We start from the raw sequence: 18,364 nt of genomic DNA, 5'->3' as shown, positions 1-18,364 counted from the left end.
CATTCTGGTCATCAAAGCAGGCAACTGTGAACAATGTTAATTTCTAGCACAGTTCTAGCCTTACAGGAAGGATTTTAAAATCTTCTCCTTTGACCCTGGCCAGCTGCTGGCTCTGAACTCTGTTTCCTTCTCAGCTTTGGGGAACTGCTTATCAAGCTGCCTCAAAGTAGTTCCCAAACAACCCATGCTGGCTTCTTCAAATGCCACCCTGGCTGCTGCTGCCTGCCACCAGAAATGCTCCTGATATAAAGGTGAGACCCAGAGGCCTTGTGACTCCAGCTATGTCTACATGTGCTGCAGTCAAACCTTTGGTTGCAGTGTAGACGTAACTGGGCTACTTTGATCCAGCTAGTTTGAGTAACAGGAGCATACTCAGTATCTCAGATGGGTTATGCAGTCCACGCTGCCACAGCTTTCCCCATATTGTTTGAGCTAGCATGATCAAAGCTAACTCGGGTACATCTATATGGGCAGCAGTCATAGGTGCTGGAACAAGGGGTGCCGGGGGTGCTGCTGCACCCTCTGGCTTGAAGTGGTTTCTATCCTATTACAGGGTTTACAGTTTGGTTCGATGGCTCTCCGCACCCCCACGACACAAATTGTTCCAGCACCCTTGGCAGCAGTTACAGCTCTGAGTGCAGCAGGGACATACCCTTCATTGTAATCAAAACCCATGTTCTGTGTGGCACAATCGATCTAACAAGCATTCAGATTGTCGAGTTGATATGGATGAGCTGCACTGGCTTCAGATCAGATCGTCGGTGGAAACGATAGAACAACTGCATTTATCTGTAATACCGCTCCGGGATGGGCTGCTTTGCAATCTAGACATCATGTGACTGCAACAAAACAAGGGTATGAAACCGCACTTCCTCAAGGCAGCTGGAGCAGTCCCACCAAAAGCTGTGTAGTCTGAATTTTTTTCAGTCCAGTAAGCTTCTTGGAATGAAAAAATCCACTGGTTTTTCACTCGTTTGCTCTGCTCACAATTTGGATCCCTGAGATAAGGTGCCGATTTTTAACAGAGAGGGCAATTGGAACATCCTCCCTTGGGCTGCGGCGGATTCTGCACATCATAATCTTTAAATGGCCATTGGTTGGCTTTCTAAGGCTATGTCTATGCTACTGCGGTAAGTCGACCTCAGCTACATTATTCACGTATCTGGAGTTCTGTAGCTAAGGTTGACTTACCGCAGTAGTGTAGACATAAAGTCGACCTTAGCTATACAACTCCAGATATGTGAATAACGTAGCTGGACTTGACGTAGCTTAGGTCGACTTACCCCGGGGTCCAAACTCCGCTGGGTCGATGGGAGACATTCTCCTGTCGACTTACCTTACTCTTCTCGTTTGGGGTAGAGTACCGGGGTCGACTGGAGAGTGATCTGCGGTCGGTTTGGCGGGTCTTTACTCGACCCACTAAATCAACCCTGGTGCATCAATCCCCAGAGCGTTGATGGGGGGTGGGGGGGTAGTGTAGACATAGCCAAAGAGATGCTCTACTCAACCACATGTTACTGGCCTTACTGTAGGACCACAGGGCGCAGTTCTCTAGCCAGGGCTGTGCACATCAGCCTAGATAATCCGTGCTCTCATCTGGTCTGAGCCTATGGAAATCATGGAGCCGTGTCAAGAAATTGGACCACTTTCAAAAATTTGAAATTCCACATGGGAAAGAGTTGACGTGTTTAATAGTGCGCCAGCAAAACTGGGGCAAGGACCCCTCAGACCATTAACCCCGGAGCGTATCTACCACCTGCTCCTGGCACAGCTGGTTGAGTTCATTCCTGTTCCTACGGCCAAGGGATGGGGATTTCCAGGCACAAGGGGAAGGACTGATGCAGGGCGATTGCCACCCCCAGTCACTCTGGTTTGTGGAGCTGGCCTGAGCATCCCAGGCAGCTGTGGTTTTGGGTGGCTGGCTCAGCAGCATTAACACATTAGGGTCTTTAGGGCGAGGATCACAACTCTCTCCCCCCACCCCCCTTATCATCACTAAAGGGGTTGTCTTAAACTTCTGCTTTAGCAAGGCTGGCAGCTGCTTGGGTCTTAAGTGCACTGCAGCCCCTGGGCAAACACAGGGAATGTGGGGGCAGGGGCATGTGCTAAAGGAGAACCGGGAGAGGGCAGTGCAGCCTTGCCAGGCTGAATTTCACCCCTTTGCCACCATTTTTTCTCAGTCTGCGGAGACACTGTCTTCAGCAAGGCACATCTGCTGGGCTGCATGTCCCTGCAGGTGGGAGAGCCTTCAGGGGTGGAGAAGCAGGTTGTGTGCCACTTTGCCCCAGGGCAGAGGGGAGCCAGGCAGGTGCTGTGCTACACCCCTCCCTTGCGTGGCCAATGGCTCCTTTGGCATGGGTTAGAGGCTGGTGTCACTTAGAGCAGCCCTGAGGTTGCTCTCAACTATGCCAGATCCAGTGTAGAACTAGCCACAGCTGGAACCCTGGCTTCCTCCCCACACTGTACTTCCCGGAGAAGGGAGCTCCTAGGCCTGATCTGTAGCACCATAGTATCTACCCAATTGGGGCCTTACCGAAGCCTCTCTAGTCACTGAAGTGGCCCTGGGGAAGCAGTAGGGGCAATGAACAGCTGGAGGTGGGGGAAGATGTGTCTGGGAGGGGAATGGGTCTGACAGCATGGAACCAGTGCTAGTCCCAGGCCCTCACCTAGCCCACTGGGCATGCACTATCAGTTAATGGTCAGGGATCGGATTGCAGCTCTACCCTAGTGGCACCCATGCCTGGGCTGGCTCAAACATGCTTTGCCTCTTATCAGCCGAGCTTCTGATTTGCCTCTGGGCAAGCTCTGCCTCTGGGAAGACAAAGGGTGAGGTGACAATTTCCTGTTGTGGGGGAGGAGGGAGTGAAGAAAGGGGCTGGAGCAGTTGTGCTAGAAGCCTCTTGGGGAAGTGATGACAGTGGCAGGCAGGGACTTGCATGGGGATGACGTGACTAGCTCAGGACCCTGTGGCACAAGGGAAACCTGGCTGGCTCAGCTGGGAATGACTCTGAGCATTAAACACTAAAGCCCAGGGGGCAGGGCAGAGTAGCCCCAGAAGCTGCAGGCCTCATGACTGATGGGAGCCCATGATCAATCAAATGGTCACGTGGGACAGTCACTTACCAGCTTTCTTCCCACAAAGGAGCCAGGGGCCTTCAGGCTCATCCCACCCCTACCTGGACGACTGCCTCCTCTGCTTGTTAGTAAGGAGACCGAGCGTTTGGAGGTGGGCTGAGCGCGTGATGAGGTCAGTGCCCGCAGGAGCGACTGGGCTCACGCTGCAGAGCCTGCCTGCTGGGGCCAAGGGAGGCAGGTGGCGTGGAAGATGGACAGTCCTGTTGTATGTAGCACTTTGAGCTGTTTGCCTCCCCGGGTAGGGGCCCCTCTCTTTGCCCCTGGGCTCTAGCTGGGGGCTCTGCTGGGACGGTTCTGTGACCTTGCTCCTGCCTGGCTGGCTTTGGGTTTGATGTGCTGGGCACCGGGGGTTGCACTTTACAGTCCAGCCGTAGAGAAACCCCGTGAGCAAGCCAAGCCTTGGGCCCGAGCCTCCGGGAGCGGTGGTGAGAAGGAAGCAGCCGGCGTGGGCTCGCTAGCACCCCCTGACCACAGGTGGACTCTCGCTGGCAGCCTCAGCAGCAGCTGGCTGGGCGGGGAGGGGCTGGAACATCTTCAAGAAGCCCAGCGTGGCAAGGCCAGCTCATCCAGTGCTGGGGGCACAACCGGGTGTTGGTGTCAGACGCCTCCTGGAGGCCCAGGGCCCCATTTCTTCCCCACCAGCTGCCTGCCGATCACTGGAGAGGAGGAGGGGCATTTCTCAGCCCCTCAGGAGAAGCTGGTGGAGCGAGCTGAGCACAGACCCTCTGTGCCAACAATGGCAGGTGTGTACCCGGCCTGCTGCCATGGCAGCCCTCCCTGACCGTTTCCAGTGATGACCGAGCCCCATCCCTCGTAGCGATTCATTGTCCTACCCCACAGAGCTCTAAGCCTTTATTCCTAAGCGAACACGCGGGCTTTCCGCCCCCACAGGCCACGGCGCTGGGCCCCGTTGAATGGTGCAGCTGCTGCTTCATGCCGTGCCTCAAAGGCCCCGTCCCCTCAGTAGTTGTCCCGCCTTTTCTTGACCTTCTTGGGTTTGACGTTCATGCGTCTCCAGATGGTGGCGGTGGAGCGGTCCTGCTTCGTCACGCCACTGAAATCGAAGGACTTCAGCTGGGGCAGCACGGACAGCACATAACTCCTGCGGGAGAGTGGCCGGTCAGGCCCGAACGGCGTGGGCTAGCAGGCCAGGGCCACTCCCTGTCCTCTGGCCTCCCCACCACAACGCCCAGGGGCGGGGGGTGCTTCTCCTCCCCTTCCCCCGGCTCACGCTGTACCCCCCAGCTTGGGCCTAGAGAAGCCCTTGGTAGTAGACTGAGGCACTGCTTCCTCTCGCAAGGGGGGCAGAGCTAGCTGCTACAATCAGTGCTGTCCAGGAGCCCCTGGTCTGCCTCCTTGCCCCTCTCTCCTCGGGCCAGACACAGCCCATTGTGTCTGATCGGGGTGCCTTTGGGATCATGTTGGCACTAGGCCCCGCCGCAGCTGGGCACTGGAGCAGAGCAGATTGTATAAAATCAAGGGCAAGACCAGCCACGCGCTTCCCGTGGGCTTCTCCCTGGCTGGGTGGATCTTGGCACCGATGCTGTAAGAGACTAGACCTGAAGACCAGGCATCACTAAATTTAAAATCCGATTGGCCGGCCTGCTCCGTAATGTGTCTCGGAGCGATGGCAAGTGACTCTCCGAGCGCCAGTCCAGAACCACTGCTTGGGGCCTACACAACTCCTGCATGAGCGAGGAGACCGGGCAGGGACTCAGGGGATCTGGATTCTCTGCCGCTGCCCTGCCCTGCTGGTGACCTTGGGTGAGGTCTGGGGACTGACTCTCACTATATGAACGTGCGGTATGCAGTGCAAGGGGACTCTGGTCCTGATGAGGGTCTCTGGCCCTGGCTGCCCTCTGGCACTGTGGAGAGGATCTGTAGACACACATGCATGGGGCAGGCCGACTCGTGAGCAGGGGGTGACAGGAGCCGGACCCACCCTTTTAAAAGTTTTCCCTTGGCATGGCCTGGTTTGTGTATCCCAGGAGTCTTGCTGTGGGGCCTTGGGCAGGGCAAGGCGCAGGGGCCAGGATAGAATGAGCCATGTGGGTTGGCGTCAATGCTACGACAGCTAGAGAGGGTTGCATGCGGGTCCTCCCTCTTATTCCCCTGAGCCTGCTGACGCTCTAGTGTTTGACACCATGCAGGTACCACTTTGCCCTCTGGGGGCTTGCCACGGAGGATCTTAAAGCACTTCATCCTCCCTGCGAGAAAGGAATGACCATTATCCCCAAAGGGAAACTGAGGCACGGTGTCAGGGCAAGTCAGACCCAGCTCCCATCAAAGGCTTTGGGAGCCTGCTGACTCCAGTGGAGGTGGAGGAGGCCCTAAGCGAGCTCTCTGGGCGCCCTGGCAGAAGAGTGCAGAGAGCTGTTCCCCAGGGCTGGGCTCTCCTCTGCACCCACCATCCCTCCCTCTCCCCAAAGCGTTAGCTGGCTGAGCCCCTCGGCCCCACCTATAGCCTTTCTCCTCCTCGATGGGGTTTCCGTGCAGGGTCAATGTGCGCAGGCACGGCAGGACGGCCAGCTTGTCCACCTCACTGAGGCTCTGGATGCTGTTCCCGTGCAGGTTGAGGGCCCGGAGCTGGGGATATGTAGTCAGCACCTGCAACCACAAAACCCCCAGCCCCAGTGAGGGAGGGAGCAGAGAGCCTGGAAGCAAAGCAAGCCTCTCCCAGGGTAACAGCTGGGCCATGAGACACCCCCCTGTCAAAAGCAGCCCCAGCCGGGCTTTGACTTTCCCTAGCCTCTTTCACCCCAGGATTTCACAGTGCTTCACGAGCATGGAGCAGGGACCTTCTCACAAACAAATTAGGGAAATACAACCTAGATGCAGCTACTGTAAGGTGGGTGCATAACTGGTTGGAAAACCATTCCCAGAGAGTAAAAAGAAAAGGAGGACTTGTGGCACCTTAGAGACTAACAAATTTATTTGAGCATAAGCTTATTCTCAAAGAAATTTATTAGTCTCTAAGGTGCCACAAGTCCTCCTTTTCTTTTTGCAAATACAGACTAACATGGCTGCTACTCTGAAACTCCCAGAGAGTAATTATCAATGGTTAACAATCAAGCTGCAAGGGCATAATGAGTGGGGTCCCGCAGGGATCAGTTCTGCGTCCCGTTCTGTTCAATATCTTCATCAATGATTCAAAACGATCTGGACAAACTGGAGAAATGGTCTGAAGTAAATAGGATGAAATTCAATAAGGACAAATGCAAAGTACTCCCCTTAGGAAGGACCCATCAGTTACACATATACAAAATGGGAAATGACTGCCTAGGAAGGAGTCCTGCGGAAAGGGATCTGGAGGTCAGAGTGGATCACAAGCTAAATACGAGTCAGCAGTGTAACGCTCTTGCAAATAAAAAGCAAACATCATTCTGGGACATATTAGCAGGAGTGTTGAAAGCAAGACACGAGAAGTAATTCTTCCACTCTGCTCCGCACTGATTAGGCCTCAGCTGGAGTATTGTGTCCAGTTCTGGGCGCCACATTTCAGGAAGGATGTGGACGAATTTGAGAAAGTCCAAAGAAGAGCAACAAAAATGATTAAAGGTCTAGAAAACATGACCTATGAGGGAAGATTGAAAAAACTGGGTTTGGTTAGTCTGGACAAGAGAAGACTGAGAGGGGACATGATAACAATTTTCAAGTACATAAAAGGTTGTTACAAGGAGAAGGGAGAAAAATTGTTGTTCTTAACCTCTGAGGCTAGGACAAGAAGCAATGGGCTTAAATTGCAGCAAGGATGGTTTAGGTTGGACATTAGAAAAAGTTCCTAACTATCAGGGTGGTTAAGCACTGGAATAAATTGCCTAGGGCGGAGGTGGAATCTCCGTCACTGGAGATTTTTAAGAGCAGGTTGGACAAACACCTGCCAGGGATGGAATGCATCCGATGAAGTGAGCTGTAGCTCACGAAAGCTTATGCTCAAATAAATTTGTTAGTCTCTAAGGTGCGACAAGTCCTCCTTTTCTTTTTTCTAGATAATACTTAGTCCTGCCATGAATGCTGGGGACTGGACTAGATGACCTCTGCAGTCCTACGATTCTATAAGTGGGGCAGGACCACTATCCCAGCTCTGCGGAGTGGGAAATTGAGGAACAGGGAAGAACTGGGACTCACCCAAGGCCCCACTGGGACCCAGCTGGAAAAAGCAGCCTGATTTTGCCCAGAGCTTAGGGGACACACAATAGGGCTGAGATTTACAAAAGAGCTCACCATTGGCCTGTCAGCTCCCCTTGAACTCCAGGGGGCTTTTATAATGGCAGCAGAGTAAGGCCAACGCTGAACCCTTCCAAGACCCCCACAGCTCCGACTGGCGGGGATCCCCTGAATTGCCTGAGCTCCCTAAAGGTGGCCAGGGCATCACCCCACTCCCCACAGCAATCCTGCCCTGCCAGCTGTTCCCCTCTGCCACCAGGCTGCACTAGTGCAGGGGCAGAGGGCAGACTGGACCTGACGGGGTGAGCAGCACTCAGGCTCTAATCAAAGTCTGGTGAGTCAGGGCTGCAGAGCAGTAACACCGGCATGGACTAAGCACCTGGTGCCACTGCAAGGGGTTACCTGGGAGCATTTGCTTTTACATCCCATGTACAGCTGCAGTGTGTAATCCAGCTGTACTCACGCAGCTGTGGCGCTGCTTCAGTCGCACACCTCAAAGCGGGTGGAGGGGTATCACCACTATTTTACAGGTGGGGAAACTGAGGCACATAGAGGGGCAGGAATTTGCCCGAGACCTCAGGGGGAGTCGGTGTCAGATGCAGGGTTAGGAGCCTGCCCTGTTGAGGGCTAACCCCCTGAGCCACCATCCCACAGTGCTCCCGTTCAGCCGTACCGGGTCGATAGCAGGCAAGTCGTTGAAGGAGAGGTCGACCCAGGAGAGCTCGTCGGGGTACTCCAGCAGCTGCTCCATGGTGGAGGTGAAGTCGGTCAGCTCATTGATGGTGTTGTTATTCAGGCGCACAGCCTGGGTCAGCAGCTTCCCCCCGGCCGAGCGCTTGATCACCTTGAGGCCAGGCCGGGGCTCCTCTGTCAGCAGGTCTAGTGGGGAGAGTAAGGAGGGGGGTTAGAGCTGCCTTGGGAAAGAATCTTACCTGCTGCTGATTCGGTCGGTGGCAGAGTACTGCAGCAGTGCCGGCTGGGCAGACACAGACCCAGTCTACCTTGGTTCTGATGTGGCTCCCATCACCGTAGTATCTGGGCACCTCCCTGCACTCTGGTTAACCCACCCCGCAGCTGTGCTGGGGTTCCCGCAGGATCAGACAGGGAGGGGGCTGCCGGTTCCCCGTGCTCATCGCCGGTGCCAGCACAGCCTGGTTCTCTACAGCAACAGTTTCTAGCCCTTGCTCCAGGCTCGTCTGCGGCGTGTTTTAGGGACCCATGTTGCTAGTTGCTCCGAAGCTGGTGGAAATGCTGGTCCTGTGGCTAAGGCAATGGGCTTAGACCCAGCTTCTACTTCTGGCTCTTCCACCAGCTTCCTGGGTGACCACGGGCAAGCCACTCCCTCTCCCTGGGCCACGGGGGACAGGTCATGGTATGCCCTTCCTTCCCCTTGTGTCTGTCTTGTCTTGGGAGATTGCAGGCTCTTCAGGGCAGGGGCTATGGGTCCGTGCCACACCTCGGACAACAGGGTCGGGAGGCTGGCTGGGGGCACTACCAGAGTTTTGCTAAGGAGGGGCCCAGGTTACCTGCCTGGTCACCCCAAATCAAAGTGGTGTTGCAACCTGGTGTACAGGGTCACCACGCCACTCCAGGCTGGCCCGGCCGGCCTCTGTCATGGCAGCAGGGAAGGGACTTTGCCGTGATGCCACCCAGATCTGGCCAAGGAGGAGGGCTGGCCCCCTGTTCCCTCCCCACTGCCCTATTGCATCCCTGAAAACAACGTCGCTTGACATTGTCCCTGCTGAGAATGCAGCAGAAGAGCTGCCAGCCGGCTAGGAGACCTGTGTGGCAGGGCAAACCCCATCAGTAACAGGACTGCTCTGGGAGAGAGCTCCCGGGATCTGATCCTCTTCCCTGGCCGGGTCTGTGAAGCCCCCGGCGGTGGGACGGCAGGGAGCCAGCTGACTAAGATTGAACCAGCTGCCAGCTAACGGCACCTTCATCATGCATAACTCAAAGGCTGGCCCAGTGACACGCCCTTTGCAGGGGAACCCCGACACTGGGGACAGAGGCTCTAAGCACGGCTGTGCGCTTTGCTTGCTCTGGCTGAATCCCATCACACGACAGGGGTGGCGGCAGTATTAAAACGTGCAGTTGGCTTATTTCCCACTTTGCTCTCTGGCCTTTTCTGGTCACTCCCGGTGCCTTGTGCTGTAGCTCGGGAAGCAGCGTTGAAGGGTTAGAGCAGGAAGCAGGAGGCAGGACTCCCGGTTCTATTTCCAGCTCTGGAAGGGGGTGTGTGCTCTGCTGGTGGGAGAGGGACTGGGAGACAAGATGCCTGGGTTCTCCTCTCACCTCTGCCACTGACTCCTCTCGTGAGCCTGAGCAAGTCACTGAGTTTCCCCAGTGGTAGACTGGTCCTTGCATGAAAAGGCCTCTCTGCTGGGAGGGACAGCTAAGGAGCCAATGAGCGACAGCTGCGGTTTGCCCCCCGCCCCGCCCCCCACCGACAAGTCTGTTCTAGTTTGCTCTGCAGAGTAAGAGCCGCACCTTGGATGAAGCTGATGCCTCGGAAGGAATAGTCCAGAGGAGGTGCCCGCAGTGAGATCTTACAGCAATCCCATCGCATGCTCATCTTTCAGGCCACGCTAGGAAAAACCACAGAAGAGGGATTTTAATAAAGAAACCAGAACAGCCCTAAAGGCGTCACAGCCACAGCCAGGCCACACCTCACAGCAGGACTAGAACTCAGCTCCTTTTGGGTCCAAAGCAGCCCCTTCCACTTGAACTAGCAGAGCCTCTGCCTTAGTAATGAGCAGTACAGGGCTCAGGACATACAGCTGAGTAGTCCTAATTCCATCCAGTAGAGGGCAGTGGTGCACAGACACCCTAGCTGGCTCCCAGAGATATTTTGTGCTGCTGAGGTAGAGCACAAATCAAAGGATATTTTTGGCTTCAAACCCTCAGCATCATGGCATTCCCCCCTTAAACAACCAGATGAGTATGAACAAGGCTGCCCGTGTAGCACCGCAAGCTAACAACATGACAACGGCATCAGATGGCGCCATTCAACTGAGATGACCCCAGCAGCTTTCACATCCGTGCCTCTGAAGTGGAGCCGCCTCTGGGGTGGAACTGGCAGCTGTTTAACAGCACAAGGCACATGACGGGTTAGGGTAGGTGTGACGTTATTGACATAATCTGGGACCGTATAGATCATCGTTGCAACCAAGGTCCTGTAGTGGCACCAAATCTTATATAAAGGGGGTCAAATGAGGTGTCTAAGACAAGGTGATGGTTTGCTGATTATAATTATGCTGTCTGTATGTGTGTATCATTTTTGTAGTTGAAGTTATGAATATTGGCTCTATACTGTCTGTAAAAAGAAAAGGAGGACTTGTGGCACCTTAGAGACTAACCAATTTATTTGAGCATAAGCTTTCGTGAGCTACAGCTCACTTCATTGGATGCAACCGATGAAATACTGTCTGTATTTCAAATTTATGCTATGCTGCTGGGTGACACCCCAGACAAGTTGGTGTCAGCTCTGCCTAGCCTGCTGGATGGCCCATTAAGGACCATCACCGATACAACTGACCCTTTGAGAGAAGGCAGACACGCCTTGGGACTCAGCAAGGCATGTAGGGACATGCCTGTGGACAGAACTCTGAGGTTTTTCCAGGCCATGGGATGGGCAGCTTGTCCTTGGGACAAACAAAGAAAGACCACATGGCAAGAGAATATAAAAAACTGCTGCAGATCCTCCATCTGGTCTTCAATGGGACTTTGCTACACTGAAGCTCTAAACGAAGGACTGAATGACCCATCCCAGCTGTGGATGGACTCCAGAGACTTGATTTGAACCTGCAGTTTATTCCATCACTGCTACAAGCCTGAAGCAAGAACTTGGCCATTACTGTATGTAATTGATTCCATTTAACCAATTCTAGCTCTCATCTCTATTTCTTTCCTTTTATGAATAAACCTTTAGATTTTAGATTCTAAAGGATTGGCAACAGCGTGATTTGTGGGTAAGATCTGATTTGTATATTGACCTGGGTCTGGGGCTTGGTCCTTTGAGATCGGGAGAACCTTTTTTCTTTTACCGGGGTGTTGGTTTTCATAACCATTTATCCGCATAACGAGTGGCACTGGTGGAGATACTGGGAAACTGGAGTGTCTAAGGGAATTGCTTGTGTGACTTGTGGTTAGCCAGTGGGGTGAGACCAAAGTCTGCTCTGTTTGGCTGGTTTGGTTTGCCTGGAAAAACCCCAGCCTTGGGCAAAAAGAAAAGGAGGGCTTGTGGCACCTTAGAGACTAACAAATTTCCGATGAAGTGAGCTGTAGCTCACGAAAGCTTATGCTCAAATAAATTTGTTAGTCTCTGAGGTGCCACAAGTCCTCCTTTTCTTTTTGCGGATACAGACTAACACGGCTGCTACTCTGAAGCCTTGGGCAGTAACTGCCCTGCTTCAAGCAATTTGTCCTGAATTGGCACTCTCAGTTGGGTCCCACCAGAACCAGCATCGTTACAGTAGGAACAAGAATACCACATCCAATTAAAAGGGCAGGAGAGCTGAGGTTGGCAACATTTAACTTCATGTTTAATTTTGTGGACTGCAGGTCTCTGAATTCACTACGGATGGACACAGCTAGCTGGTTCCTGGCCCAGGATGTACAGGCCTGCCACTCGGAGTCAATGAGCTCAGCCCAGAATCCCCATCTAACAATAAAGTTTTGTTCCCAGTTCTGCTACTCTCTCCTTGTGCAACCCAGGGCAAATTCCCTAATTCCTCCGTGCCTAAGTGGAAATGCATGGCTGCCTTTGCCCTGGCACACTGATTTCACAGATGTTGTTTTATGTTCTAATAGCTGATTTTCTCATAGTGCTTTTCAGTCCCCAAGCACTTGACAAACTAACAACACGTCCAAAGGGCTCAAAGCTGTTTAAAATATTCATTCATTGAGCTTTCCAAGTGTTATGTTAGGAAGTCAGTGTGGTTGCCTCCATTTTACAGATGGGGAAACTAGGTTAGAAATTTGCCCAAAGTCACACAGCGAGTCAGAGGGCGAGCCAGATATAGATAAGGAGTACTTGTGGCACCTTAGAGACTAACCAATTTATTTGAGCATAAGCTGAAGTGAGCTACAGCTCACTTCATCGGATGCATACTGTGGAAACTGCAGAAGACATTATATACACAGAGACCATGAAACAATACCTCCTCCCACCCCACTCTCCTGCTGGTAATAGCTTATCTAAAGTGATCACTCTCCTTACAATGTGTATGATAATCAAGGTGGGCCATTTCCAGCACAAATCCAGGTTTTCTCACCCCCCCCCCCCTTCCAAAAACCACACACACAAACCACTCCGATGAAGTGCGCTGTAGCTCATGAAAGCTCATGCTCAAATAAATTGGTTAGTCTCTAAGGTGCCACAAGTACTCCTTTTCTTTTTGCGAATACAGACTAACATGGTTGTTACTCTGAAACCACACACACAAACTCACTCTCCTGCTGGTAATAGCTTATCCAAAGTGACCACTCTCCTTACAATGTGTATGAAAACAGCAGGAGAGTGAGTTTGTGTGTGTGGTTTTTGGAAGGGGGGGGTGAGAAAACCTGGATTTGTGCTGGAAATGGCCCACCTTGATTATCATACACATTGTAAAGAGAATGGTCACTTTGGATGGGCTATTACCAGCAGGAGAGTGAGTTTGTGTGTGTGTGTGGGGGGGGGGGGGGCGGAGGGTGAGAAAACCTGGATTTGTGCAGGAAATGGCCCAACTTGATTATCATACACATTGTAAGGAGAGTGATCACTTTAGATAAGCTATTACCAGCAGGAGAGTGGGGTGGGAGGAGGTATTGTTTCATGGTCTCTGTGTGTATATAATGTCTTCTGCAGTTTCCACAGTATGCATCCGATGAAGTGAGCTGTAGCTCACGAAAGCTTATATTCAAATAAATTGGTTAGTCTCTAAGGTGCCACAAGTACTCCTTTTCTTTTTGCGAATACAGACTAACACGGCTGCTACTCTGAAAACCAGATATAGATGGTGGTCTCCTGACTGCAGCTCTCCTGCATTCAACAAGGGCCCCTCCATTTTCCTATGACGCGATCACTCTGCCTTTGAAATGCAGCCACCTGGCATACAGCACAAGAAGTGATGGTGTTAAAGGGGATGCTTTGAAAACGTTTACTCCACAAACAGCACCACTGGACTGGTAACGTCCTGCGTGCAGTGAGGCTTCTTCTGAAAGACACAGTGAGCTGGTCCCCGACGCTGGAGCCAGACCTCTTTAATAGAGATCTCTCTGTGTGAGCAAATGTCTTCGTTCTGGGGGCGCTCACACCCTTCTCAAGGCTGTGAAAACAACAAGCACAGTACAAAGGACAGCGCCACAGAGTGTGGGGCTGCACGGGTCTCAGCGAGAGCAGAATGTGGTTTGGCAATTGGGACACGGATGCCAATTCTGCCTTTTGCCGGGGGCCATTTGTACACAGTCAACTTTCTGGCTACAAGCACTTTAAGGCACCCAGATACCAGGGTGATGAGAGCCATATAAGAACCTGGGATAGGTAACTAGAACCTGTCTTTCTTGGGAGCAGGGGGAGCTGCCTCAGTTTCCACTGAGCCATCCTGGGAATGGAACCCTCGCTTTAAGCGCTGCTTCACCGAAAGTGAGGCCCAGGGAACTGGGCGCCCACTGCAGCTGCACACCCTGGCTGCTGCCTGCCCAGACCTACACACCCAATTCATAGAGCTACACACTCAGTTCAGAGCTACACGCTCGGTCACATCACAGGTTTACATTTACAGTACCGTATTTTCACACTCAGCATGCCCTTGCAGAATTACAACGCTCACTGCCTGGCTTTCCGTGTACGCTGTGCTCTTGCATAGCTTTTCATACTCATCAAGCAATTACATGGATTTCACACTCACCAGTACCCTGCACAGATTTACACGCCCACTAGGGCCTGACCCGCCTTTTCACACTCAATAGCACCCTGCACAGATTTTCACACCCACCAGCCCCTTGCCCCTCTTTTCACCCTCACCAGTGCCAGGCACAGATTTACACACCCACCAGCCCCTGGCCCCTCTTTTCACCCTCACCAGTGCCAGGCACAGATTTACACACCCACCAGCCCCTGGCCCCTCTTTTCACCCTCACCAGTGCCAGGCACAGATTTACACACCCACTAGCCCCAGGCCCCTCTTTTCACCCTCACCGGTGCCAGGCACAGATTTACACACCCACCAGCCCCTGGCCCCTCTTTTCACCCTCACCAGTGCCAGGCACAGATTTACACACCCACCAGCCCCTGGCCCCTCTTTTCACCCTCACCAGTGCCAGGCACAGATTTACACACCCACCAGCCCCTGGCCCCTCTTTTCACCCTCACCAGTGCCAGGCACAGATTTACACACCCACTAGCCCCAGGCCCCTCTTTTCACCCTCACCGGTGCCAGGCACAGATTTACACACCCACCAGCCCCTGGCCCCTCTTTTCACCCTCACCAGTCCTTGGCCCCTCTTTTCACACTCACCATCTCTGCTCCTCTCTCTCTCTCTGTCCCTCTCCCCTCACTAGATGGAACTCTCGCGGTAGCCATGGTAACCAGAACCACACCAAAAGCCCGACCCAGCCCCGACCCCGCACGGCATGCCGGGAAGTGTAGTTACCAGGGAGCTAATTGGGAACTACATGTCCCAGAGGGGCTCGCGGCGAGAGTTCCCCACCTGTCGCGGGATCTACTCCCGCCCCACCCTAGGGCTCCTGGGAGCTGTAGTTCCCCCCCACGTGATATGCGTCAGATGACGTACACGCGGCCTGCAGCCAATAGGGAGGGGGGCATGGGGGGGCGGCGCAGCTGTTTGAATCGGTGAGGGCCGCGCTGCCGCCCAGGGGCCAAGGGGGGAGTCACGGGGCACCGCCCGCCTGCCCGCCCCGCTGCTTCGAGGGAATACGGTAAAGGGGGGCTGGGGCCTGCCCCTGGCAGCGGCGGGCGGGGTTGCCGTACTGGGCGTGCGGAGGGGACTCGCTCGGCCAAGGGGGGAGGGGCGGTGCCCGGGGGAGCTGGGGCCACGGGGGGCGGTGACTGGGGAGGAGCTGAGAGGGGAGCTGGGGGGACGGTGACTTGGGGGGAGAGGGGAAGCTGGGGGGACGGTGACTTGGGGGGAGAGGGGAAGCTGGGGGGAGGGGGGAGCTGGGGGGACGGTGACTTGGGGGGAGAGGGGAAGCTGGGGGGACGGTGACTTGGGGGGAGAGGGGAAGCTGGGGGGAGGGGGGAGCTGGGGGGACGGTGACTTGGGGGGAGAGGGGAAGCTGGGGGGACGGTGATTTGGGGGGAGAGGGGAAGCTGGGGGGAGGGGGGAGCTGGGGGGACGGTGACTTGGGGGAGGTTAGGGGGGGAAGCTGGGGGGAGAGGGGAAGCTGGGGGGACGGTGACTTGGGGGGAGCGGAGGAGCAGAGGGGGGGCTGGGGGGAGGGGGAGCTGGGGGGAGCGGGGGTGCTGAGGGGAGAGGGAAGCTGGGGGGATGGTGACTTGGGGGAAGCGGAGGAGCAGAGGGGGTGCTGAGGGGAGGGGGGAGCTGGGGGGATGGTGACTTGTGGGGAGCTGGGGGGATGGTGATTTGGGGGGAGAGGGGGTGCTGAGGGGAGGGGGAGCTGGGGGGATGGTGATTTGGGGGAAGCGGAGGAGCAGAGGGGGTGCTGAGGGGAGAGGGAAGCTGGGGGGATGGTGACTTGGGGGAAGCGGAGGAGCAGAGGGGGTGCTGAGGGGAGGGGGGAGCTGGGGGGAGCTGGGGGGATGGTGATTTGGGGGGAGAGGGGGTGCTGAGGGGAGGGGGGGCTGGGGGGAGCTGGGGGGATGGTGACTTGGGGGGAGTGGAGGAGCTGAGGGGGTGCTATGGGGAGGGAGGAGCTGGGGGGACGGGGGCTGGGGGGGAGAGGAGGTGCTGAGGGGAGGGGGAAGCTGGGGGGGATGGTGACTTGGAGGGAGCTGGGGGGGATGGTGACTTGGGGGGAGCGAAGGAGCTGAGGGGGTGCTGAGGGGAGGGGGGAGCTGGGGGGACGGGGACTGGGGGGGAGAGGAGGTGCTGAGGGGAGGGGGAAGCTGGGGGAATGGTGACTTGTGGGGAGCTGGGGGGGATGGTGATTTGGGGGGAGAGGAGGTGCTGAGAGGCTGGTGACTTGGGGGGATCTGAGGGGAGAGGGGGAAGCTGGGGGGATGGTGACTTGGGGAGAGCTGAGGGGAGGGGGAAGCTGAGGGGACGGTGACTTGGGGGGAGAGGGGGTGCTGAGAGGATGGTGACTTGTGGGGAGCTGAGGGGAGAGGGGAAGCTGGGGGGACGGTGACTTGGGGGGACGGTGACTTGGGGGGAGCTGAGGGGAGGGGGGAGCTGGGGGGACGGTGACTTGGGGGGAGCTGAGGGGAGAGGGGGAGCTGGGGGGATGGTGACCAGGGGGAGGGGGAAGCTGAGGGGATGGTGACTTGGGGGGGAAAGGTGGGCTGAGAGGACGATGATGAGGGGGGCTGAGGGGATGCTTGATCTTAAGGAAGTCTATTTACCTGTCCCAAGATGGGTGGCTCCCTGCTGTCTGTCTCTCGTGTGCTCTGTACAGGACCTTGCTCGCAGAGCTAAACCACTGCTCCAGCCCTGCCCTGCGGGTGCCTCAGGACAGAGGAGTCCTCGGTGCCAGCCTTGGGCAGCAAGTGTCTGACCTTGCCCCGGGCTGCAGGAGAGAGCGGGGAAGCTTCCTGCTGGCATCTCATCTGTGCGGGGCAGATGCTGGGGAGCCTGGGGTGGCTTGGTGTGTGTGTTTGTGCAAGTGTTGCCTGTGAGGGGGATGTGAGTGTTGTTGGGTATGAGTTTCCTGAAGTATGTGCATGGACACAAATGGACAGATGTTATCCAAGCTTCTCCTGTGGTTGTCCATGGTCTGGGAGGCTCCCATGTTTTCTTGAATAGCTCCGATTTAATCTGTTTGTTAAGCTGTCTGGCCTTGCTTTGAGCCGCTCCACTGCTGAAGGTGCATCTGTGGTTCACCTGAGGCTTATGTACGGATAGCCCCTCACCATTTCTCCAGATGGTGAGCACATCAGAGATGCCAAAAAGTCCCTGAGAAAGTGGCAGGCTGGCTTACCTGTTATCTCTCTTCCTAGCATGATTTTAATTACAGTGCTCGGCAAACTTCTTTTCTGCAGGGTGGATTTGATTTAGATCAAATTGATTTAGTCCAAAGGAAGAAAATATTTTTTCTACATTGGCAGAAGAAGCTACTGCTGTTAAAAGTGAGATTATCATTTCAACAGTCTCTGAATCCAAGTCTTTAAGTGACCTTCACCAATTCACTGATGTGACTTTTCTTTAAAACATCATCAGTAAACACATATTTCTTGAATGGTTCTTATTCCCAAACTGGGTCTCTTTTACGGCCTACCGCCATTATAGTTTTCCCTTCTAGTGAGAAAATGGTCTTATTTATTTAAAAACAATTTTCTGTTAATAAACATGTTATCGCTGGAGACACAAATCCGCGGTTTGAGAACTGCAAAACTAAGCATCTCTGATGGTATCTTCTAGACTGAGCACTGAGTCCCATTGGGTAGATAGAAAGAATAACCTAAATCTATACAGAAGCCCCTGGAATCCCATAAAATTTGGTCCCTAATCCATGAACTATTGGAACTAATTTACAAAACTTTTCTTAAACATTACATGAATATATTGTCTCATACTATAGAATTAGAATTTATAATCCCTATTCCATGATGAGATATCTTTGAGGTATCTTAAAATAAAATGCTTTTTGAGGGAAAAAAAATCAAAAAAATTCAATTTTTTTTTTAAATCATTGATTTTTATCTATCCTGCTTTTCTGTATCTGTCAGGAAATGCACCAAGAATTACTGTATTTTTAATGATTCCCTCACACACACACTCACTTCATTGGTTGTGGTACTGCCTGCAAAGATCTGTGGTCTTGATCCCTGTTTGTGGGGGGTTCATTGGGGGGCAGCATAGCCTGACGTCAAAACACAGACATTTTAGGTTGACCTTTCTGGTGGTACGCTCTCCTTTCTCTTTAGTTTTGCCAGTCTTC

General features: G+C 54.1%; 1 protein-coding gene across 1 annotated transcript; it reads right to left on the bottom strand.

Annotated features, from left to right (window-relative positions):
• Positions 1-523: 523 nt before the first annotated feature.
• Positions 524-14,911, bottom strand: LRRC51 (leucine rich repeat containing 51). The gene is made up of 5 exons (XM_074954356.1): positions 14,805-14,911; positions 9,793-9,890; positions 7,976-8,181; positions 5,594-5,742; positions 524-4,237 (listed from the first exon to the last, which is right to left on the bottom strand). Exons 2-5 carry the CDS (start codon positions 9,875-9,877, stop codon positions 4,096-4,098), a joined length of 582 nt encoding a protein of 193 aa, XP_074810457.1. The 5' UTR covers positions 9,878-9,890; positions 14,805-14,911; the 3' UTR covers positions 524-4,095.
• Positions 14,912-18,364: the final 3,453 nt, after the last annotated feature.

Source organism: Natator depressus, chromosome 1 (assembly GCF_965152275.1).
Source record: "Natator depressus isolate rNatDep1 chromosome 1, rNatDep2.hap1, whole genome shotgun sequence".
NCBI classification, from domain to species: domain Eukaryota; kingdom Metazoa; phylum Chordata; order Testudines; family Cheloniidae; genus Natator; species Natator depressus.
The sequence above is the reverse complement of the archived record's forward strand: the minus strand, read 5'-3'. Positions and strand labels throughout refer to the sequence as shown.